Here is a 19,101-nt window from a genome sequence, read left to right as displayed (position 1 = left end):
GTACACAAGATGACATGTCGCTAAAAGGGGCAAACCTCCTCGACTAATAGAAATTGATGAGATAGGAGTACCTACCCGTCCCCAGTAGTAAACTCGGTTATTGACGTGGGGAGTACCTGTCGTGTCTGATTATGTGATGTGCCATGCAATGAAAACTCAATATTCTTAGTATGAGCCTAGGGTCTGCTTGAGTTTGCGTCGATGATGACAAAGATCGATAATATGATGTTTGTTTATTCAATTTTGATATATGATAACAATGGAACTAGTCAACTTAGTGGCATGTATCTCGAAGTATAATTTCATATCAAGTGCGGCTTACAGTTTGATGAGGCTATCTATTGTAGGAAGCGTGTAATAGTCGGTGCTACCGTCACAAGCAGCTAGAATGCCTTAGGAATTCGACACTATCTTAATAAGATATGGGAACAGTAGTTGTGTTGCTACTTTGTTACTCCACTTAGGGTGTAGTTGGAGCTCACCAGAGGGACTGTAGCATTTCGGCCGCGCATGAGGCGATCTGCCGGGAATTGTGGAACATGGTCGAGACCAACGACGCGTATGGAGGACGGGGATGCAAGTCCTTGGCATTGGGAAATTGGTTGTTTGGTTTGTAAAATCGTTCGGGTGCCGTGGGGTAGTCCATGAAGGTGCTAGAAGTCGACTTCCTGCTCAAGCTGCGTGATAGTAACTTTACCCCCGACATACTCACGTAATGAGCCCAGACTCATCTAGTCGCATATAGATTCGTAAATATGCAAGCAAATGGGCTGAACACGTACGCATTGCAAAAGGGGTAAAGGTTACCCACCGATAAGCACATTTCAACTCGAGCAATTTCGTAGTCAAAATCCCTCCGGCGATGCACGTTACAGCTTCCCTTATCTTACCAGCCCATAGAAAAGAGTAGATGCTAAGTTATCTCACTATGTTCACCAATAAGCGTAGACGTAACATGGATGACAAATCGCTTAGACAGGTTTCTGTGATACTTGGGGCGAGCAGTCTCGATAGGCATTCTATAATTGATAGGCATATTCTATTGTTTCACGATGCCAAGAAGCGGCATCCCTAGATCCTGGGAGGCAGTGAGTGTAAATAAGGAAATATGGGGTAATTCTCCGGATGCAATGCGGTGTGAGGCCGCCCTCCGCCTTCGCCGGGGCTGTGCGGAGGACCGGCGAATCAGGAGTCGCGCTGCTGCTCCCGATTTCTATTTCCGGATATCCCTTCCCGGCGTATGTACGATCCGATTTTAAGCGCTCGGCGTTACGATAGGGCTTGGGGGCTGTCAGCTGCTTTTTGTTTCGAAACAGCCGCCGACGTGCTGGTTCTGTTGCTGCTAGCCAGCGATTTTTTTAATATATCCAACCTATATGATAATAATAGCCTTACGAGACGCAGTTCTCCAATCACCACACTTTCCATTTTTTATATTCAGTCCATCATCCAAATTTCTATAGAGTAGACCACGGGTAGAGACCATTCCGTAGGATTCTCTTGCATTTAACTGAGGCTATCTATACATGAATACACTTCTGCTGGCTATAAGGTGAGTATATTGAGTTGCCAAGGTGGATAAGCCTCAGTCATGAGGTACAAAACTCCAAAATAGATATATTAAATAAGTAGAATTGTAATGTCAGGGCCTCTTAGACTAACAGGATGTCTCCATATGACCTGGTTCCCTTGTGTTTATAGTAGGCACTACTTCATCTAATAATCTAATCCTGCCTATATATAACGTATGGCTTAAGTAAGGGACGACCTTCAGAAGTTCAGACTCAGCTCGATGTTTTTATATAAAGTTACTACCATATATTCTAGATCGAGACAGTTAAATCGTACATCCACCCGATTACGAGGCTCGTCATAATATCCCCCTTTATCAGAAATCTCGCTACTTCTTTCCTACAAGATGAAACCCACTTCGCTATTCTCTCCCCTATCTACCACCCTCCTCCTCGGAAAGATCAACCCGATCTACGCGGCGGTTTTCCCCCGTGACGATGCATCCACGATAGCCAACTTCGGCAGGATAGGCATCTGCATGTCGTACTTCACAACCGGTCCCACGGACAAGGAGCTCGCTCCATGCATGACCTGGTGTCCCACCCAAAATGCGAATCAAGACCCCAACGCCGTCGGAGTAAGTTTGCCATCATTACCTCCTTCTTACCTCTTTCATTTTTTCCACAAGAGAAACCGGAACTAACGCCAGACTTTCCAACCGCAGTGTCAAGGCCCCGGCGTCCCGCAAAGCCAGATCGACCCAAGCACGATCCAAAAAGACGACGACGGGAACCTATGGACCCCGGGCACCTGCGTGTGCAACCTGCCCGTCGCGGGCGCGATCCTCGACGTCGTCATCCAGGGCCTGTCGCAGCTGGACAACGTCATCTGCGCCGTCATGCTGACGGCCGTCGTCACCCTCGTCGAGGAAGGCATCGACAAGGTGCCCGGCGGCTCCTCGATTGAAGCGGTCGAGAAAGCCGTCGAGGGCGCCAAGACGTTCGTTGAGAACGGGCTGGACGCCGTGTCCTTCTTTGGCGACTGGATCGGCAAGAGTTGTGGTGTTTCGGATTTCAATTTTAACTTGGATGATATCTTTGATGGCTTGAGCGGCGAGCCGGACTCGCTTGGCGAAAGTAAGGGGTGTTTTAAGGCGAATAAGATTTGCGCGGCACCAAAGACGCGTTGATGAAAGACGGTGGTTATGAATAGAGCATTGGCGGAGTATGGTTGGTAGCTGGCTACATTCGGAAATAGGGGCATATGAGGCATGGCATTGGCTGACGGAGTTTAGTGATATTAGTTGTATTCATTCGTTATATGTGATATCTGCATTGGGAAGGAATTGGTATTGTCAGGGGTTTGCACAGGTAGATTTAAGGGGCTAAGGGGTTATTCTAACCAACAAGAGATATAGCCATCTTTCATTCATTACATGTACATAAGAGGGGAAAAACATAACAGATTCAAGTATAAAGGGAAAGGAATATATTATGCCTAGTCACTTAAGCTAAAGAGGGTATAAAGATGCTAGGGCAACTATTAAAAGATTATCTAGGGAGGTACTAACGTACACAAATATTAGTTCGTAGAGGTGACTGTGTTTTTCTCTCATCATGCATTACAATCCCGAGCCAGATGACTACACGTAAACCCTCTTAATCGTAACGAGCTGACAGCTCGGATTCTGCGGCTCCTTATCACCCATAACATATTGAAGAGCCGTGTATCCATAACCCTCCCAGTACGTGACACAGATAGCCCAGCGGTCCGCCAAATACTCGATATCATTCTCAAACGGCTGCGGAGGCGACACAGCATCATTCGTGTTCGCGCCCACGGCCAGCAGCCCCTCGTCGGTAAAGGAGACCGGCTGCGCGCCTTCGGTCGAGGGCCAGATCAGCGGGAACGCGAGGTTCGACGCCGCGTTGTAGAGGAACTGCATCGCCGTATTCGTGGTCAGCGGCGGCGACCCGCCCGTGAACGTCCAGGTGATCAGGCCCGAGGGCAGGAAGCCCGGCGTCGTGGGCGCTTGCGCCGAGCCGTTGAAGTAGAAGGTCTGGAACTCGGGCGTCGAGACCGAGGTGTCGAGGCAGAGGGATTCTATGAGCGCGCCTGAGTGGCAGGCCGCGAGCTTCTGCCCGTTTAGAGTGTCGTTCGAGCTTTGGAGGACGAGGTTGAAGGGTGCGGATTGGTTGGGGTAGTTGCTTTGCGCTAGGGCGAGGCCGAAGGCTGTCGCGAGGATGGGGAGAAGACGGGCCATGTTGGAGGATGTGCTGCGGTTGTTGGTTGCTAAGAGGTTTGGATGTGCTATTTTACTTGTTAGGTGCTCTAGAGGTAGTTATTGATATATTATTGTGGACAACTCAGCTTTTATATTGATTTTCTCCTCGTTCTTTCATTTATCGAACTCCGTTTTCCACGTCCTCCTATCACCATCACCTAGGACCTCACCGGCTGCAATACAGTAATTAGAATACGAGATTCCAAGGCGTCACATCGCATCTAAAGATCGAGCGGGCGTCAGTACTATTGGTCACATGGTCGTATAAGGAATGCCTGTTCGGGACTCATGCTGCGCTCTGCGCTGCATACAACCCCCCTATGTGGTAATTCAAATAGCCTCAATTTTCCTAAAAACAACGTATGAAAAAGCAGCCGATGACCTATACGAGATAGAAAATCAGATTCTACTCTGTATTCGAGTTCTAAATCTGTTTCGCGATTATTCTTGAACTATTCGATACGAGAATGCTGATGCAGGGAGGTGAAATGGATGACGGCACGTCTGGCTTTGTCATCCTTGAATACCCAGATGGGTAGGTGAGTAGCAAAAGGTTTCTTTCCTGACATTGTAGAATGATTAATTATCGTAGCTAAACTATTTTATGATGGTCCATCAAACTTCATCGATCGTTCCGCTGGTGAATAGAGATAATAAACTTCGCTTCTACCCCTATTCGTTCCTGTTCCTTTCTCTTAGGTAGTATGGGCAACTGGAAGACCCTAAGCAATGTCCTTACATCTCACAAAACGCCATCCTTGGAAGTTAATATTATTGAAAGATTGATCAATGAACGAATCCTTCGGTAATTTCCCGGTTGGTTTCTGCGGAGGGATTGGCGGAACACCTTTAGGACAATTTCTAGATGCCCATGTTTTCCCAGCAGACGTCTCGAACCAGGCCTTCTGGGCTTTGCCACCAGAAATACTAGTATTCGCCCAGAGCAAGGCCTGTGGGCTACTTAGGAACCACATACCTTCGGTGTTAAGCCATTCCACCCCCTGCCGGCTTTCGAGCCAAGGGTATCCGAGATCTGACGCCAGCCACCACCAACCAGATTCGGACGCAAGGAACTCAGAGCCTTTGGAACTAAGCCATTTATGTCCTTCCTCGGTCGCTAGCCACTTCGATATCGTATTTGATTTGTTGTGTAAAGAACATGAGAGCCATTGTCTGCCCTCCGGAGATTCTAACCAGGCGTGTTGTCTGCAACGTCTCCTAACTATAGTCCTCGACCAAGCCTTCGTGATGTAGCTCATCCTATAGCTCTCAGACGGCGAATACCCCGTTACATTCATACAAGGTTCTCCGGTTTTATCGATTTCCTCATCCACATCTTCGACTCGGTAGGCTTTAATGACCCCTATTTTGTCAGGCAGAACCTCCTTTCGAAACCTTCCCAGCAGGACTACAAGGTTTTCGACCCGCGAACCTCTGGATAACACGAAATCGGCGCCCTCTTCCCCATCCGTTTTGCGTTTGATGGAATGGAATAATTCTCCTATTCTGAAGACGGCAGTCCGGATCTCGGTCATCACGTAAGGTAGAGACCTAGCCGGGTCCTGGAAGTTCATGACCGCCCTCCCATCGAAGAAGACCCAGTCGGAAGACAACCTTACCGGAGGAACTGCTTTGCTTTGGTCCTTCGGGGTTGAGGGGTGGTTGATCAAAGGTCTTGTATGTTTTAGAGAGTCATGCGCCAGACGATGGCACTTTCTAATAAGAGAGACAGTACCGTGCCCCGATCTAATGGAGTTTCCGGTAAACGAATGCCAGCGCCGGTGCCGAAGAATTATGATGCCCGCGTGATGCAGTTGGCGATTTCCGTTGCCGGCATCTACGGTTCCTTTTGTGCTGAGAGCATTCTTGAGTTGGTTGAACTGATCGCTTCGGCTTAGGCCTCGTCGAAGGATAGGAGATTGGTTCCACTCTCTGTTGACGTAGATCTCCCGACTGCCGCCGTCAAACCCGACTAGTTGCCCCTTTTCGAATATCAAATGGACCCAGCCAGGCGATGACTGAACCATCTCGAAGATGTTTTGCTTGATGTTGTCGGGTAGGTCGTTGAAGGAGAAACCTTTTGTGGTCCGGTCGGAGATCCTCATTTTCTGGATGGCTTTTTCGAGCTTGGCCATCGCATCCGTGAAATATTGTCTGCTCTTAACTTTCTTGGGCTCCATCTCGCCAAACCGCTGTCGGACTTGTTTAGTAGTCAGTATAGGATTTCCAATTTCTTGGTCTATACGCGATATAGTGTTGGCGTGGGGCTGAACAGTGCGCAGTTCAGTTTCCTAGGCTGAATGGGAGATAAGAATATTAAGTATAGGACTTCTGTTTGCGGTATGTACTTACAAAAGATGAGATGATAGTCGTAGTGGGCTATTGCGTTTGATAAGCTTGTCCATTGGAAAAAATATGTTTATATATCATTTCCTGCTACTGGCCATTCCTCAACTGCGGAACACGACTTGCAATTTCTAGGTCCACTGTAGGTTTTCTGTCATCCAGGATGAATGATTCACGCACATGTAACCTACCTGGATCACCTCCCATCACATATGAACAGATTCCGAGCTGAACTATCAGAGATAATTTATTGCCCGAGCCGTTGCTCAGACGCCATAATGACAATTGGGGCTCAGAAAATATTAGCCGCAGGTGAGGTGTCCATGAATCTAAGGAAAGGGGCCTAGCTTTTACTGAGATGAATACCGTCAGTCACCAATTCATGATAACCTGCTAGTTATATCATGACAAATACGACATCATATCCCGCCGAAACTTCAGAAGTGAATCACCGAGTGAATATTGAACCCGAGAGAATTCCAGCCGCGAGGCTGGTAGAATCGTCTCATCTTTTGCTAAGCAAGCTTTGCTGTGCGATGCTGATAACCATGCAACATGTACGCCCTATCCCATTCGCAGAATGCGTTACAAGAATAGAAGCCCTAAATAAATGTGTTGGGGTATACCCTCCTCAAGCTAACGCCGTAGCCGTACCCATATTCCCGAGTCCCTCATCGTAATAATTGTCATCGCATCATGGTAACCCCCCGAATCGAATAAATATGTATACCGTCGTCACCCGGCCCCAGCAACCCCTCCGCCCCCTGCATGACGTTGTTGGATAAACCACCCACCCCTTCTCTAAAACCTGATATTGGCAACCCACTTGAAGTTGATGCCTCTTCTTGTGCCTTATTCGAAGAACCATTCCATAACTCATGATTTCCCACTTGGGGACTTAGGCATTGTCCGCCTATCGTTCATTCCTATCCATTTTTAGCAACCCATATGAATACCCGCATGACCCCGTTAAAAAGCCAAGGAGGGTATTGTCTCATCGGACCACGCCAACCCTACCTTCCTCTAAATGTCTGCGCTTCACCATCAAGTTGCCCGGGAAGTCGGGGGATTCACGATCCTCGGAGAAGCTCACATTCATGACCTCAGAGAGGATGTTTCTCTTGCGCTTTGACGACTCTGGTACACGAGGGGGAGGTGGCGGCAAGTCCTTATGCTGAGTGAGCTGCTGGAAAGTGGTTGCCCAATCCTCCTCCTCAATCTCCTTCTCAAGCATGTCGTCGCTATCCTGAGAATAGGACCATGGTTCATCCTGGTAGGTCTCCATGCGGTCCACGTTGATTTCGCCAACTAGGTTTTGACCGAGAGCTTGACCTAGGCGTTCTTTAAGACCCAGAATTGGCCAAACCGGGACTCTCTGGTAATGAATTGTGACTTTTGCATCCCCGCGCGGCGCCTTGCTGAAGTCATCGAACATGCCTAGAAATGCTGCCGGTATGATGCTTTTGTAGACGATGAGCGATTGGTCTTCGTGGGAAACTGATAAGACACGAAGCTCAACATCTTTCGGCGCGAATCCGTACCCTGTGTAAATGTTGGTGTACACATGCCGTTGGGCCATTGCTAACATGGCAGCAAGAATGTATTGGTCTTCGTCAGGGTTTTTGGGAAACAGTTTCGCCGTGCGGAGTTCGTGTAGGCGGTGAATAGGCACGTTTAAAGATCCGTCCGGTAATGCGCGGACCCGGAAGCAGCTCTTTCTAGCGAAGCTCAGAGTATGAAGATCAATAAAGGCCACTACCGGCACATGCGTTGGAATCGGAGTCACGGGAGATTCTTGAAAACTTGAGCTGCATGTGGTCATGGATTCAAATGATGATGCTTCTCTTTTCTTCCATACAGCTTGGCAACGCACACTACCTAAAAGGCGGCCACGTCCACATCTGATATTGAGGTCTGGGTTCACTGAGCACAATTGTCCAGGATATAAGAATGCCAACAGGTTTTGGACTGATTTATCTGTCGGCAGTCCGGAGCGAAGCGGATCCATCAAGTCATCGAGTGTTCTTCCAATAGACACTACCAAGTCGGATGTTTGAGGTTGTGATGCTCTCGGTTGGGAGGATACTGGTGTTGGTGTAGGTGTGGTTTGCGAAGGCTGTGGTACAAACCGACAGCCGAGCAATTGCGTGTGTAAGTCAGTCCAGCCAAGTGGAGAGATGTAGAGGGATTTAGTTGCATGGTCATGGAGAATGTCGTAGAGAGACCCGACTTCAGGTGATATTATTTTGCGAATACGCCGCTTGCGCTTGATCTTGGTCTCTGTCACCTCCATCGTCTGAGGCGTGTTCGACGACATGATAGTTTGGTAGTGGTCCGTTGAGAACTACAAACCAAGTTGTTAGCAAGACGAATAGATAGAGGAGGGGTATGTATAGCTATGTAGGTAGCTTAGAGGTACTTACCAGATTAATCCATGGATGAGATAGGCTGATGTATGGCGTTGTGGCTGCGATGTGCCGTTGAACCTTGGAATTGTGCAGGAATACGATGCGACGAGTTATGCGACGATGCAAACGCGATGCGCAACTAAACTCTAATTGATCCAATCGGCCCTAACCCGATTTAGGGAATACTTTGCAAATCAGAAAATTTGGTATTTCAAATGAGCGGAGGTTGGAAGAGTGATGGTGGAATATGCGACAGTTGTGATACTGGCAGGCGGTTAAAGGAATGATGGGAATGGATGAAAGCGATTAGAGCTTGGAGACGCGACGCGAGAGGGGCTTAAGCTCTTTAGCTGCAAACAAAAACCTGGGCTGCCCTTTCAATTTGAATGCGGCCAGCTTCGCGGTCTCGCGAATTCAGGTGACCTTGTGCGCTACTTAATAAGGTTAGGGCTAGGCACCAATCCGTGTGTACCCCCGTGTGGATCTGGTCCATACCGTCATGCAGCCAATCAGCGCTTGCAAGATCAAACTTGGTGACAACTCACTTCCAAGACAAATAGCTTGATAGAGTGGATGCAAGTCATCGCTAGCCGAAGTCCGATTGGCGTCATGTCATCTATCTTTAGTAAGGTTACACGGTTGGCGGCAATTTAAATGAGTAATTTCACACTGTACGGTGTATCTTGACGTGTACTTAGGTATCTTGTCATTATGTAATAATAATGCATTATGCCGATAATTACCCGCGGGAAGTGACGTCTCAGGCATCCAGGTTTCTCACTAACAATTTAGAGAGGTCAGCCTCAGTTACCTGGGTACCATGCACGCCTAAGCCTCGTTAGCCCCTCTAGAAATCCAGCAGTGAAGGAAGCGTACTCACGTATTTCCCTATCACCAAGACTCCTTGTAACCGCAGCATTGTCGAGCTATCACCGACTCTCCTCGGTGTATCCTTGACAAGATGCCGGTACGTGTACATTCCATACCTCCGACAATGCATCTCTACTCCTGAGATATCCATATAGCCCAATGCCTCTCTAAGTCCAAACTATCTACGAAGCTTGCTAACAAAACCCAGGCCTACAACTCCATGTTCAACAACGACCCCAACATCCCGCGTCTGGTCGGGAACTTCCCCCTGCTCCCCCTCCGCACCAAGACCCGGGGCCCGGCCTACGTGCTGCCGCAGCCCAACCCGCCTCTGCCCGCCAACGAGAGCCCGGACCCGGACGCGGAGTCGTACGACGTGCTCGACGAGGTGCTCTCGCTCTTCCGCGCCAACACCTTCTTCCGCAACTTCGAGATCCAGGGCCCGGCCGACCGCCTCCTCATCTACGGCATCCTCTTCGTGAGCGAATGCCTCGGCAAGATCAAACCCCAGCACTCGTTGAGGGATGCTACGAAGGAGGTCTTAAACACCGCCTTGGATCTCAACTTTGCTATTCCCGGTGACCCTGCTTTCCCCCTTAATCAGGTATGTTGGTCCTATTCTTACGTTATGACTCTGTGAGAAAGCTCTCCGTCTTTCGATACCGTCTAACAACACTCGTATGCAGATCTATGAGCCCCCGCGAGACAGACAGGACGCCGAGCAACTACGACAATACCTATCCCAGGTGCGGCAAGAGCTTGCTGCACGTTTATTAGCCAGAGTGTACGATGAGGAGGGGGACGGGAAGCCGAGCAAGTGGTGGTTGAGTTTCACGAAGAGAAAGTTCATGGGCAAGGCATTGTAAGGGGACGATCATACCTCTACGATAAATACAAGTACGGAATTGTCGCCTAAAAATAAGAAGAGTCTGTTCAATTTATGTGGAATTTGAAAGTTGGTCGGGAAGAAAATTGCATGTTATGGGGGTATCTTCATCTATACCATGCCTATGCGGCCAGAGTGACTAGTTTGGAGCTAGCCAATGCTAGAGAGCTATACCTTGTGTCTTATAAACCAGGCTCTCAAACGCCGATGAATGCAGTTTTTACTTCCATCACCCATCTAACCCCTTATTCTTTGGTCGTCTCATCCAGTTTTCTCTTCCTCGTACGAGCCTTGCCCCTAGCTTCCACCTTGCCTTCCGCAGGCTTGACTTTCCAAGCCGTGAAGACGTATCCTTCTGCTCCTCCCCGACTCGTCATCAGAGGATGTGTCCGTCCAGGAAGGACCTGCCACTTTCTAACGCGACTTGTCTGCACAGATGCTCCCAGCACGAGAGACGGGTTCAGTGGGAATTCGTCGTTTCCGGGCCACTGCTCCAACTCTTCCGGAGTCTTGCCCACTATTTCCTCTGGCGGCGTTGCTACCCAGGCACCACGGCGTGCTATGCTGTAGCAGTCAGCTAGCGCGGTTAGAGGTTCGATCGATTGCGAATAGATGGCGATTGGTGCGCCGCCGGCAAGAAGCGGTACCGCATGCCGCATTATCGAGATAGGGTCCATCGTGCTCGCGACTACCAACCCGGAGAACTCGCCCTTCCGCGTGGTGTTGATGATATAGCGGATTTTGGCCCAACGTCTACGTTTACGATGATAAGTTCCTCGGCGGTTAGCTTTCCATGTGCGGAGTACCGCAGGGGCGACGTTGGGTATCTCGGCTGCATACGTTGGATCTAACTCCGGCTCAACAAGCTGTAGCCACGAGATAGTCATTAGGTGTGAGGCCAAGGGGTGGTCTTGTTTTTGCGCTGGATTCGTAATATCGAAGCCATATTCGCGTAGGAAAGATAGATTAGGTTGTTGATTCGCATGGATGACGGTAAGGGTATTGGAGTGTGAGAAAGGCACTTTCAAGTCGTTCCCTCGCGACTTGCCGTCCCCCTGAGAGGGTCTTATCGCAATCTGAGGAGTCGACTTCGATTCTGTGGTATCCTCAGCCTGAGCCTGAGCCTCTATGTTGTGATTACCGTGTTCGCCACCCTTGTCTGACGGAGTATGACCTAGTTTTGTCGCGGCTTCTTGGTGTTTTGATAGATCTCCTTGGGGAGCGCTTGACGACGTTGGCTCATTTTCGTTCTTTAGAGATCCATTTTCAGGTGGGTAGAGTATACCCATTCGTTCTGCCATTGCCGCCACGAGAAGGCCGCCGGTGTCATCAACAGCAAGCCAACGACCAGCGGACTGTTCAAGATCCTCCTGTTCGTGGTCTGCGTCTTCGTCTTCAAATCGATCCTCTCCACCAAAATGCACATTACCCCAACATCCTATCAGTGCTATCATCTCATCCCTCATGTCCAAGATTTTGCTCGAGTCTTTCACTTCCAATTGCCAGTGGGTCAGCATAGGCACATCCATAGGCACTACGCAGAACCTCCTAATGTACTTCTTGGTCTTGAGGATTTTGTACTTGGCTAAAGAGTACTCCGTCTTCTGATCGATGGCGGTATGCGATATTAGTAGCTTTGCAATGATATCTCTGCCCGCATCGGTGCCATCTTTTTTTAAAGCTTCTATCTCCTCCGCACTAAGTGTCTGGCGTGCCGACGCATCGAGTTCCGCGCGATCGGTCCGGGCGACGACAGCACCAGACTCGGGATCCACAAGCGAGTATTCTATATCCGTCGGCAGCGAGTTTTCGGCATCTTCATCGTCGTTTATTATGGGTGTTTCTCTTTCGGGAGAGCCAGCTGATGTATCGGATGTTAAGATATCGCTATATAGCTCGGAGGCAGGTACGATGCGTAGCCGATTGTAGTTCTCCCCTGGCCGTTTATCTTGAAGCTCGTAGGTAAGATGGAATGGACGGTGTATTATCAGATTACTTGGGAATGACCCGTATTTCCCCAAAGATATAGTGCTATAGGACGCATGCTGTTAGTAAATGTGGTTTTCTTTGTAAGATATGCTGCAAGATAAAACCAGGTCCCGGTAGACAAAAACATACGTATTTGGAGTTACCTGGAGCACTCGAAGATTCCCAGAAGGAAGCTTGAGTGCAACCCAGGCATCGGGTTGGACGAACGAGTGCATGTCGAGTCCGGCCTTTGACTCGGGAGATTCACATGCGATATTGAAAATGGAAAGAAAAAAAATCGAGGTCGTACTAAAAGTTAATTGATCTTGGGCTGCAGATTTGCGACTGTAACCCCCACTGTGGGGTCAACCTACGTGGGGTAGAGCGACCGACATAAACCCCTGTACTTGCTATAGATCTGATCAAATTTAGATATAAATAGCTGCACGATGTACATAGTGATAATTCAAAACTTAAAATTGATGTCCTAATGTTAAAGGTACCATCTACACGCCTTTGAATAGAAATCATCCCATGATGAATAAATATTTAACCTAGTAGGAGATATGTTGTCTAATTAGAGCCTGATTCCAAGACTTCGGCCCTCGCCTAACCTATGTTTCACCAGTCATCTTGGTTTCTACGGTCTCGTCGAGAGGAGTTCATTTGAATAAAAAGCCTTCAATTTAATATCCAGAGGTATCAACCGCTAAAACTAGGTACAGTGTAACAAAAGAAACAGTCCCGAAAGATACATATATGGAGGTGCTAGCGACCGACTGCTTTGTGATTAGGTGAGTAATGATCGTAGATGTTTGAGACTTTACTTCCTCCCATTGACCTTGTTCTCATTATGTTCCCGCCTAGCCAACTCGCTGTTTGGCATTCTACCGAATTGCCACTCGGGCAGCGTGATACCTGTCTGGTCATGAATAGTCGACATGAGTGGGGGAAGGAGTTGGTAGACCTAAGTAGTATTTTGTGTTAACACATGTACTTTTTACTCTAATACGTCGTATTTTGGATACAGGTGTAAATGGATATGAACTTACGTTTCTAAGAGTTGAGGCGGTGTCTTGACCTTGACCTTGACCCCCAGCTCCAGATGATCCAGCTTCGGAACCCGTGTTCCAGACGCTGATCTTGGGTTGCATGCCGTTGACGGCGGTGGCATTGGCCTTCGCGAGCTCAACGTATGTGCCCTTCTCAATCATCACTACAAGGATAAAATTAGCAATCCCTTCTTGACGTGATTGAGGCAATTCGGCGTTAGGAGTTACTTACTGTATTGTAAGAGGCCAGCAGGACCGCCAAAAGCATCGCTCATCTTAGCGTAGGCATTAGCCATAGCCATCATACCTTCGGCTTCTTTCAGCTTCTTCTGCAAGTTAGCTTCGGCGTTCTTAATCGCCGCATCGCTCCAAGCCTCGGCATCCATCTTCGTCTTGTAGGCTGCCGCATCGGTGTTCTTCGTAGTCTTATTATAATCAGCGGCGGCTTGCGTTTCCGCGTCGACTTTGGTCTTGTAGGCCTTGGCGCGTGCTTCGGCTTCTACTTCGTATGCCCTCGCATCGGCAGCTTGCTGTTTACTTTCACGAGCGATGGCCGCCTTAACGACGTCAATGGCACGAAGACGCTCAAGTTCGGCGGCAGCGCGCTTGACTTGCACCTCTTTCTTCAGGTCTTCATCCCTCGACTCGGTTGCACGGGTCGCCTGGATTCTTGCGATTTCAACATCTCGGTGTAGAACCGTCTTCTGGGTTGCAAGATTGGCCTCAGCAGCTGCGCGCTCGACATCTCGGTCCGTCTTTTGGACGGCAGTTTCCGCGTTACTTCGAAGAAAAGGAGTTAGAGTTCAAACCCCAAAATGCGGAGATACTTAGATGTGAAGGGAGTAAATGGGGGGCAAACCTACATCTTGGCAATCGACCGTTCCTGCTGGCCGTGTCTTTCTGCCTCACCAACGTTACCTCTCAGCTGGGCTTCCGCGACATCAATCCGAGCTTGGTTGGTGGCGCCTTCGTGGGCCTTCTGGGAGAGGGATTGAAAGTATGTGGAGCCAACAGCATCTTTTAGTTCCTTAACGTTGGCGTTGTAAATCTTGAGACCAAACTGATCGAGTTCACCCTGGATGTTGCGGAAGATTCGGCGCTTGAATTCCTCCCGTTCAGTAAAAATCTCTTCCATAGTCATAGAAGAAACCAAAACTCGAGTCTCGCCCTCGATAATACCCTTCACAATGTTTTCGAGGTGCTGCGAACCTTGCTTATTGGCCGTGGATTCGGCCAATAACATGGCATATTTCATCAAAGAATCGCCACGGTCTTCGTCGTTGCTGTGGTTATGTCCATGCTGGTCTCCGTGGCCATTTGCGTTAGGCCTAGGGCCTTTCGCATTGGCTCCTCGGTTGTTAACGTCCCTATTTTCAAGTCATTAATTTCTATGTTTTGTTTTCAAGGGTGGACAACACATACGGTCCGATGGTGAAGATGACAGGGAGAAGAAACTGAAGCTTCTCCTTTGTCATAGCTACGCAGAGAAGTTAGATATATTCTAATATGCATGTTTCGATAGTTGGAGGTTAAAATACCTTGAAGGTTCATAGCATAATCGTGAGGTTGAACTGAGAAGCGTGTGCATCTTTGAAAGGGCAATACCCAAGCAGCTTTAGTGATATGAACATTCTTGATGTTCATGCCAGTGATGGCAAGGTACTCGTCGGGAGCAGCGACTCTGTACGACATGATGATAGAATTTCTACTGAGTTGAATATACCAAATACTAAGAAAGGAGAGTGAGTCTTAGTGGTGTCTTCGTGAATTTGAGAGTTATCCAGAAGATAGGAAAAGGAAGAGAGCAGATAGATAAGACAGGGGAAGTAGAGGCAGGTCAAAGAGTTAGATAAAATAGCAGTTAATAGATCATACAGAAAACGAGATTGATACAATTGAATATTCAAGTTAGATTAAATAAGGGGTACCGATAACTGCTGAGAGAGGCTGAAGTCAAGCTAAAGCGCAGAGACGACAAGACAAGGTTGAAACTACTAATAAGAATAGACGATCTTATGATTAGTTGAAGTTAGCGAGAAAGTAGGGACTATATGTTAGGCATATCTTGTGAAGTCCCATCTTAATTTAGTAGGATGTGTTCCCTTGAAACTGTCTATTTAGTAGATTATTAGCATGTTAGAATAGCCAATCCAGCTTACCCATCCAGTCTTCTTTACTAGGTACCTAGATGCCGTATTCCCATATCCATACGCAGGATGGCTGTCGTTGATTCACCACTGACAGCAGTTGACTAGGAACCCAGGGACATAGCCTCCCTTCGTGACTCGATAATCTGATGCTTAATCTCCTGACCGAGGTAACTGCGCAAGGCATACTGCAGTGTTCTGCAGTGTCACGCTAAGCAGTCTTAGCTACATGAATCCGGGAGCTATCCAGGGATATAAGACATAGTGGTCGGGCGAAGCTGTGCCCTGCTTTTGTGTGTCATTGAAGCACATGGAGGGTCATGAGGAACTTCGGATGGTCTAGGGATTAGTTCCGTTCGATTAATAGATGACCCGGGATCTGACGTGGTACTTTTCAAGTGGGCCCCATTTTTTTCTGGAAGCTTTCTTTAATCACTGAATCCACTAAGTTGAAGCTCAGCTTGCAGGCGCTGCTGCTGGATAATGCCCTGTGCGGAAGCTTCGTGTGGGGAATTCCATCATTCCCTTTGTGTTACCGGAGGCTGGAAACTTCCCTAACTCTATTTTACCCACCTTCAAGCTCTAAAGCTCTTAGCCATATTGTTTCTACCTACTTAGTAAGCTTACCTAACTTTTCATTTCTATACTACTCATCTATCAAACACGTGTTGGATTCACGGTTCTCCGTGGCGAATCCATGGATGTGATCAGAAACCCGACAATCCGTGCGTAGGAGCCTGACTATGTGGCTCGGGTGGCTTCTCAATTGAAGGATCGATTTCACTTCTGGGCACTATCTTCTCTCATCCTTCCGTCATCATCGTCGCTCGTCTTTCACTCCTACTCGTCTATCTGTACTCGGCAACCCGTTCAATTCCGAATTTTGTACAGATCGATCGTTTTATAGCCGGGCACTTTTCTGATGATTTCAATTCCCCAGAGTCCTACGCATCTTAGAGGATGCATGCATTATGCATTTTAACACCCAAGGCGCCGTCACATGAACCTCCTAGACTTCGATTGGCCAATTGCAAACAACGCATATGCTGCGGGGAGAAAGGATTCCTCCCAATTGACCATAGATACCCCAAACCGCAATAGGGGTTCGGTCAAGGATTCATATGGATTACGCGAGGGTGCCATACCTAACTAAGCGTCTGGGCTCAGATGCCTACCTAGTTATCTTCCGAACATCTTATAATCTTCTTGGCCTTAGATGCTAGTTGGTTGTAAGGCTGATTTTGCATCTTATACCCAGAAACTTGATACGGATATCGGTATCTGCGGCTGATCTACACTAGGTAACTATCTCCTGACTTCAAGTGTAACAGTTGGTCACTAGACGTCGGTAGTTTCGGACGGATGTGTAATTGGGATCTTGTCTCCCTGGGTCCTCTTCATCTCCCTGATTCATCCTGCTACATGCATAGCTTAAACGTAGACCGTTTTCCATCGTCTCATTTCCCTTACTACACCACCACCTACGCCACCTTACATACGCTGCACTGACTACATGAAAAGCATATTACGAGATCTACCTTATTCTAAAATAAGTTTCACTTTAATCCTAGGGTCTCCTTCAGGTTGGGTTAAATTATTCTTAACTGCTAGGTACTAAGTAAATGAACCTGCTGGTTCCAAGTCGTTCGGGTCTCGATCATAATCGCGGCCACCTAGCGCGAAATATCAAAGTTTGGCTGGGCTGAGTTAAGCTGAACCGCCCATTCCTCTTTTCATCTCCAAAGAACGCACAATAAGGTATCCACGACAACTATATATCCGTCTAGACTAGTTAGAATACATTCGTTATTTCCCAACTTGACGGCGGTGAAGGCTTTGGAGATCAAGATGGATGGCAAAATACCTCTGGATGAACCTCCTCCTTATACTCCACTTCCAACGAATCATTCGATCTCAGATGAATTTCAGTTGAACTCGTTGACTTATCACCTACAACATCACGTGTCATCCCTCCCAGATCGTATCCGAGCGACGCAGCAAGTTCGAAAAGCCGAACAAACACTTAGTGATGCGTCCCTATTAGATCACATCGTCCCTATTGTTGAGGAGTTCTTGGCCGACCTGGGGGCTCGGCACAGTCCCGTCCCACTAGCTGCTCTCACTTTGGTACCGGATGCAGCGGTGCCTAGGAATGCAGTTCTTAGTGGCTTGGAAGACATGAAACGTCGCGGAGAGATATGCCGTGTGTCTAGAATCTCTATGGATAATACTAGCAAAGACTCAAAGTCTAGCTCTGGCGCCTCTAGGTCTCAAAGTACCAGTGAAGACCCAAGCTGGACTCCGGGACAGGAGTTTAGCGGTTGGGGTCGATTTGGCGAATTAGATTCCCCAAACGACGATACGGAGCAAAATAAGATGCTGTGGTGGCGCGACGAGGAGATGGCACATCGTCTAGCAACCTACCTACAACCAAAGCAGGAAAGGAAAGCGCCCGTGGTGCAAAGATCAGTGGTACAGGCCGTGGTAGAGCATAGGATACCACCGAAGAAAGAAAAGAAGGGCTGGCTCTGGGGAAAACGCGCGAGTGTTCAAACATCATCCGAAGCTTCATCAACACCTACGGAAACCGAGGCTGAAGTGGATATACCACAAGAGAAAAAAGGAGCTGAAATGACCGTCACAGCTCAAGAGGTCGCCTTTCGCCAGGAGAACGAGCTTGGGATATGGGAGAGTTTTCGTGGGTGGGGTATCGTAGTGGCTGTGAAAGTCAAAACTTGATGCCAACATGTTGTGTTAATAGAATTTGCATGCCAGCCCTATTTATGATTAGGTACCTTGTCTAGGTGTTCTTGATCATAGGATGCTTATATATATCGTTTTTATTGTATATAAGCTACGAAAGGGGTAAGGGGGTAAGGGGGTAAGGGGAGCTATTCAAAATGTTCCTAAACTACAACCACAGTTCGTGTTTTCCCTAACTTTTTGAACATAGAAAGGCCATAAGATATTTCAAGCCCCCACGGAGGACTGAATACGCCTACCCGATGAAATAGCCCCCTTGAATGGGGCACCTGACGTAAGATGAGACCGAATGCTCCGTCCCCTAGTCCATGTTCCCAGCAACACTTCCCGAGTAATACCCACTGCAAGGATCCGATGTGCTGAATGATTGCTTTACTCTCATTTGTACCGTAGCAGCTTTTGTCACGGACAAGCTTGGTATATCGAAAGTCTAAGATGAAGCGCCCGACGACTTCTACGTTATACCGCAATTCATAGGGGTAGTATGATTCGATGCAGCCTTCGCTAATGATGGAGATGGCATCCCTGTCCAAACAAGCAAAATCAAGGATTCTGCCTCTGATAGTGAGCTTGCCTCCTGTAATGGCTCCGAACGGATTCCCACTTTCCAGGTCTGTGGTTGCGTGTAGAAGTTGTGTCGCGGGTCGGATACCCTTTAGACGCCAATCATACTTCCAGTTCCCTTGCGGATAGCCTCGACCAAGTATGCTCCATGACGGAACGGTATAGCAGCCATTAAAGGGCAAAATTCACTTTCGTGGGGGGGGGGGGGGGGGGGGGGGAAAAAAAAAAAAAAAAAAAATAAACCACGAACCAACAAAAGGTTGTGAGAGTATCCTTAAGCCGCAACACACAAAAAAAGGGA

General features: G+C 48.1%; 8 protein-coding genes across 8 annotated transcripts; 3 read left to right on the top strand and 5 right to left on the bottom strand.

Moving 5' to 3' along the window:
* The first annotated feature begins 1,657 nt into the window (after positions 1 to 1,657).
* Positions 1,658 to 2,984, top strand: F4807DRAFT_440406 (uncharacterized protein). The gene is made up of 2 exons (XM_047999295.1): positions 1,658 to 2,149; positions 2,237 to 2,984. The coding sequence occupies exons 1-2, from the start codon at positions 1,919 to 1,921 to the stop codon at positions 2,699 to 2,701; spliced, it is 696 nt and encodes a 231-aa protein (XP_047850753.1). The 5' UTR covers positions 1,658 to 1,918; the 3' UTR covers positions 2,702 to 2,984.
* Positions 2,985 to 3,976, bottom strand: F4807DRAFT_440404 (uncharacterized protein). The gene has a single exon (XM_047999294.1). The coding sequence runs from the start codon at positions 3,773 to 3,775 to the stop codon at positions 3,155 to 3,157; it is 621 nt and encodes a 206-aa protein (XP_047850752.1). The 5' UTR covers positions 3,776 to 3,976; the 3' UTR covers positions 2,985 to 3,154.
* Positions 3,977 to 4,812: 836 nt separating this feature from the next.
* F4807DRAFT_440403 (uncharacterized protein) lies at positions 4,813 to 6,240 on the bottom strand. Its single transcript, XM_047999293.1, has 2 exons — positions 5,529 to 6,240; positions 4,813 to 5,473 (listed from the first exon to the last, which is right to left on the bottom strand). Exons 1-2 carry the CDS (start codon positions 5,974 to 5,976, stop codon positions 5,463 to 5,465), a joined length of 459 nt encoding a protein of 152 aa, XP_047850751.1. The 5' UTR covers positions 5,977 to 6,240; the 3' UTR covers positions 4,813 to 5,462.
* Positions 6,241 to 6,578: 338 nt separating this feature from the next.
* On the bottom strand, positions 6,579 to 8,924 carry F4807DRAFT_440401 (uncharacterized protein). Its single transcript, XM_047999292.1, has 3 exons — positions 8,566 to 8,924; positions 7,160 to 8,486; positions 6,579 to 7,068 (listed from the first exon to the last, which is right to left on the bottom strand). Exons 2-3 carry the CDS (start codon positions 8,457 to 8,459, stop codon positions 7,019 to 7,021), a joined length of 1,350 nt encoding a protein of 449 aa, XP_047850750.1. The 5' UTR covers positions 8,460 to 8,486; positions 8,566 to 8,924; the 3' UTR covers positions 6,579 to 7,018.
* Positions 8,925 to 9,511: 587 nt separating this feature from the next.
* F4807DRAFT_463991 (ARP2/3 complex 21 kDa subunit) lies at positions 9,512 to 10,286 on the top strand (the record flags this gene model as incomplete). Its single annotated transcript, XM_048002058.1, has 3 exons — positions 9,512 to 9,517; positions 9,629 to 10,024; positions 10,107 to 10,286. The coding sequence occupies 3 exons, from the start codon at positions 9,512 to 9,514 to the stop codon at positions 10,284 to 10,286; spliced, it is 582 nt and encodes a 193-aa protein (XP_047850749.1).
* A 124-nt stretch (positions 10,287 to 10,410) lies between these two features.
* On the bottom strand, positions 10,411 to 12,543 carry F4807DRAFT_241807 (Gcd10p family-domain-containing protein). The gene is made up of 2 exons (XM_047994288.1): positions 12,425 to 12,543; positions 10,411 to 12,337 (listed from the first exon to the last, which is right to left on the bottom strand). Exons 1-2 carry the CDS (start codon positions 12,508 to 12,510, stop codon positions 10,552 to 10,554), a joined length of 1,872 nt encoding a protein of 623 aa, XP_047850748.1. The 5' UTR covers positions 12,511 to 12,543; the 3' UTR covers positions 10,411 to 10,551.
* Positions 12,544 to 13,097: 554 nt separating this feature from the next.
* On the bottom strand, positions 13,098 to 15,018 carry F4807DRAFT_463989 (uncharacterized protein; the record flags this gene model as incomplete). Its single annotated transcript, XM_048002057.1, has 6 exons — positions 13,098 to 13,241; positions 13,327 to 13,490; positions 13,559 to 14,106; positions 14,190 to 14,693; positions 14,749 to 14,803; positions 14,865 to 15,018. 6 exons carry the CDS (start codon positions 15,016 to 15,018, stop codon positions 13,098 to 13,100), a joined length of 1,569 nt encoding a protein of 522 aa, XP_047850747.1.
* A 2,303-nt stretch (positions 15,019 to 17,321) lies between these two features.
* Positions 17,322 to 18,212, top strand: F4807DRAFT_463988 (uncharacterized protein; the record flags this gene model as incomplete). The annotated part of the gene is made up of 1 exon (XM_048002056.1): positions 17,322 to 18,212. One exon carries the CDS (start codon positions 17,322 to 17,324, stop codon positions 18,210 to 18,212), a length of 891 nt encoding a protein of 296 aa, XP_047850746.1.
* Between the last annotated feature and the right edge of the window lie 889 nt (positions 18,213 to 19,101).

This window comes from Annulohypoxylon truncatum (assembly GCF_022578515.1).
Source record: "Annulohypoxylon truncatum strain CBS 140777 unplaced genomic scaffold F4807scaffold_36, whole genome shotgun sequence".
Classification (NCBI taxonomy): Eukaryota; Fungi; Ascomycota; class Sordariomycetes; order Xylariales; family Hypoxylaceae; genus Annulohypoxylon; species Annulohypoxylon truncatum.
Note: the sequence above shows the minus strand (reverse complement) of the source record. Positions and strands in the feature narration are given on the sequence as shown.

Bases quoted from the DNA above. Each gene is read 5' to 3' on its own strand.
- F4807DRAFT_241807 (XM_047994288.1), bottom strand. From the start codon at position 12,510: ATGCACTCGTTCGTCCAACCCGATGCCTGGGTTGCACTCAAGCTTCCT. The intron at 12,338-12,424 runs GTATGTTTTTGT...TGCGTCCTATAG, and splicing joins CTCCAGGTAACTCCAAATAC to CACTATATCTTTGGGGAAAT.
- F4807DRAFT_440401 (XM_047999292.1), bottom strand. From the start codon at position 8,459: ATGTCGTCGAACACGCCTCAGACGATGGAGGTGACAGAGACCAAGATC. The intron at 7,069-7,159 runs GTAGGGTTGGCG...AAAAATGGATAG, and splicing joins GCGCAGACATTTAGAGGAAG to GAATGAACGATAGGCGGACA.
- F4807DRAFT_440406 (XM_047999295.1), top strand. From the start codon at position 1,919: ATGAAACCCACTTCGCTATTCTCTCCCCTATCTACCACCCTCCTCCTC. The intron at 2,150-2,236 runs GTAAGTTTGCCA...TTCCAACCGCAG, and splicing joins AAGACCCCAACGCCGTCGGA to TGTCAAGGCCCCGGCGTCCC.
- F4807DRAFT_440404 (XM_047999294.1), bottom strand. From the start codon at position 3,775: ATGGCCCGTCTTCTCCCCATCCTCGCGACAGCCTTCGGCCTCGCCCTA.
- F4807DRAFT_440403 (XM_047999293.1), bottom strand. From the start codon at position 5,976: ATGGAGCCCAAGAAAGTTAAGAGCAGACAATATTTCACGGATGCGATG.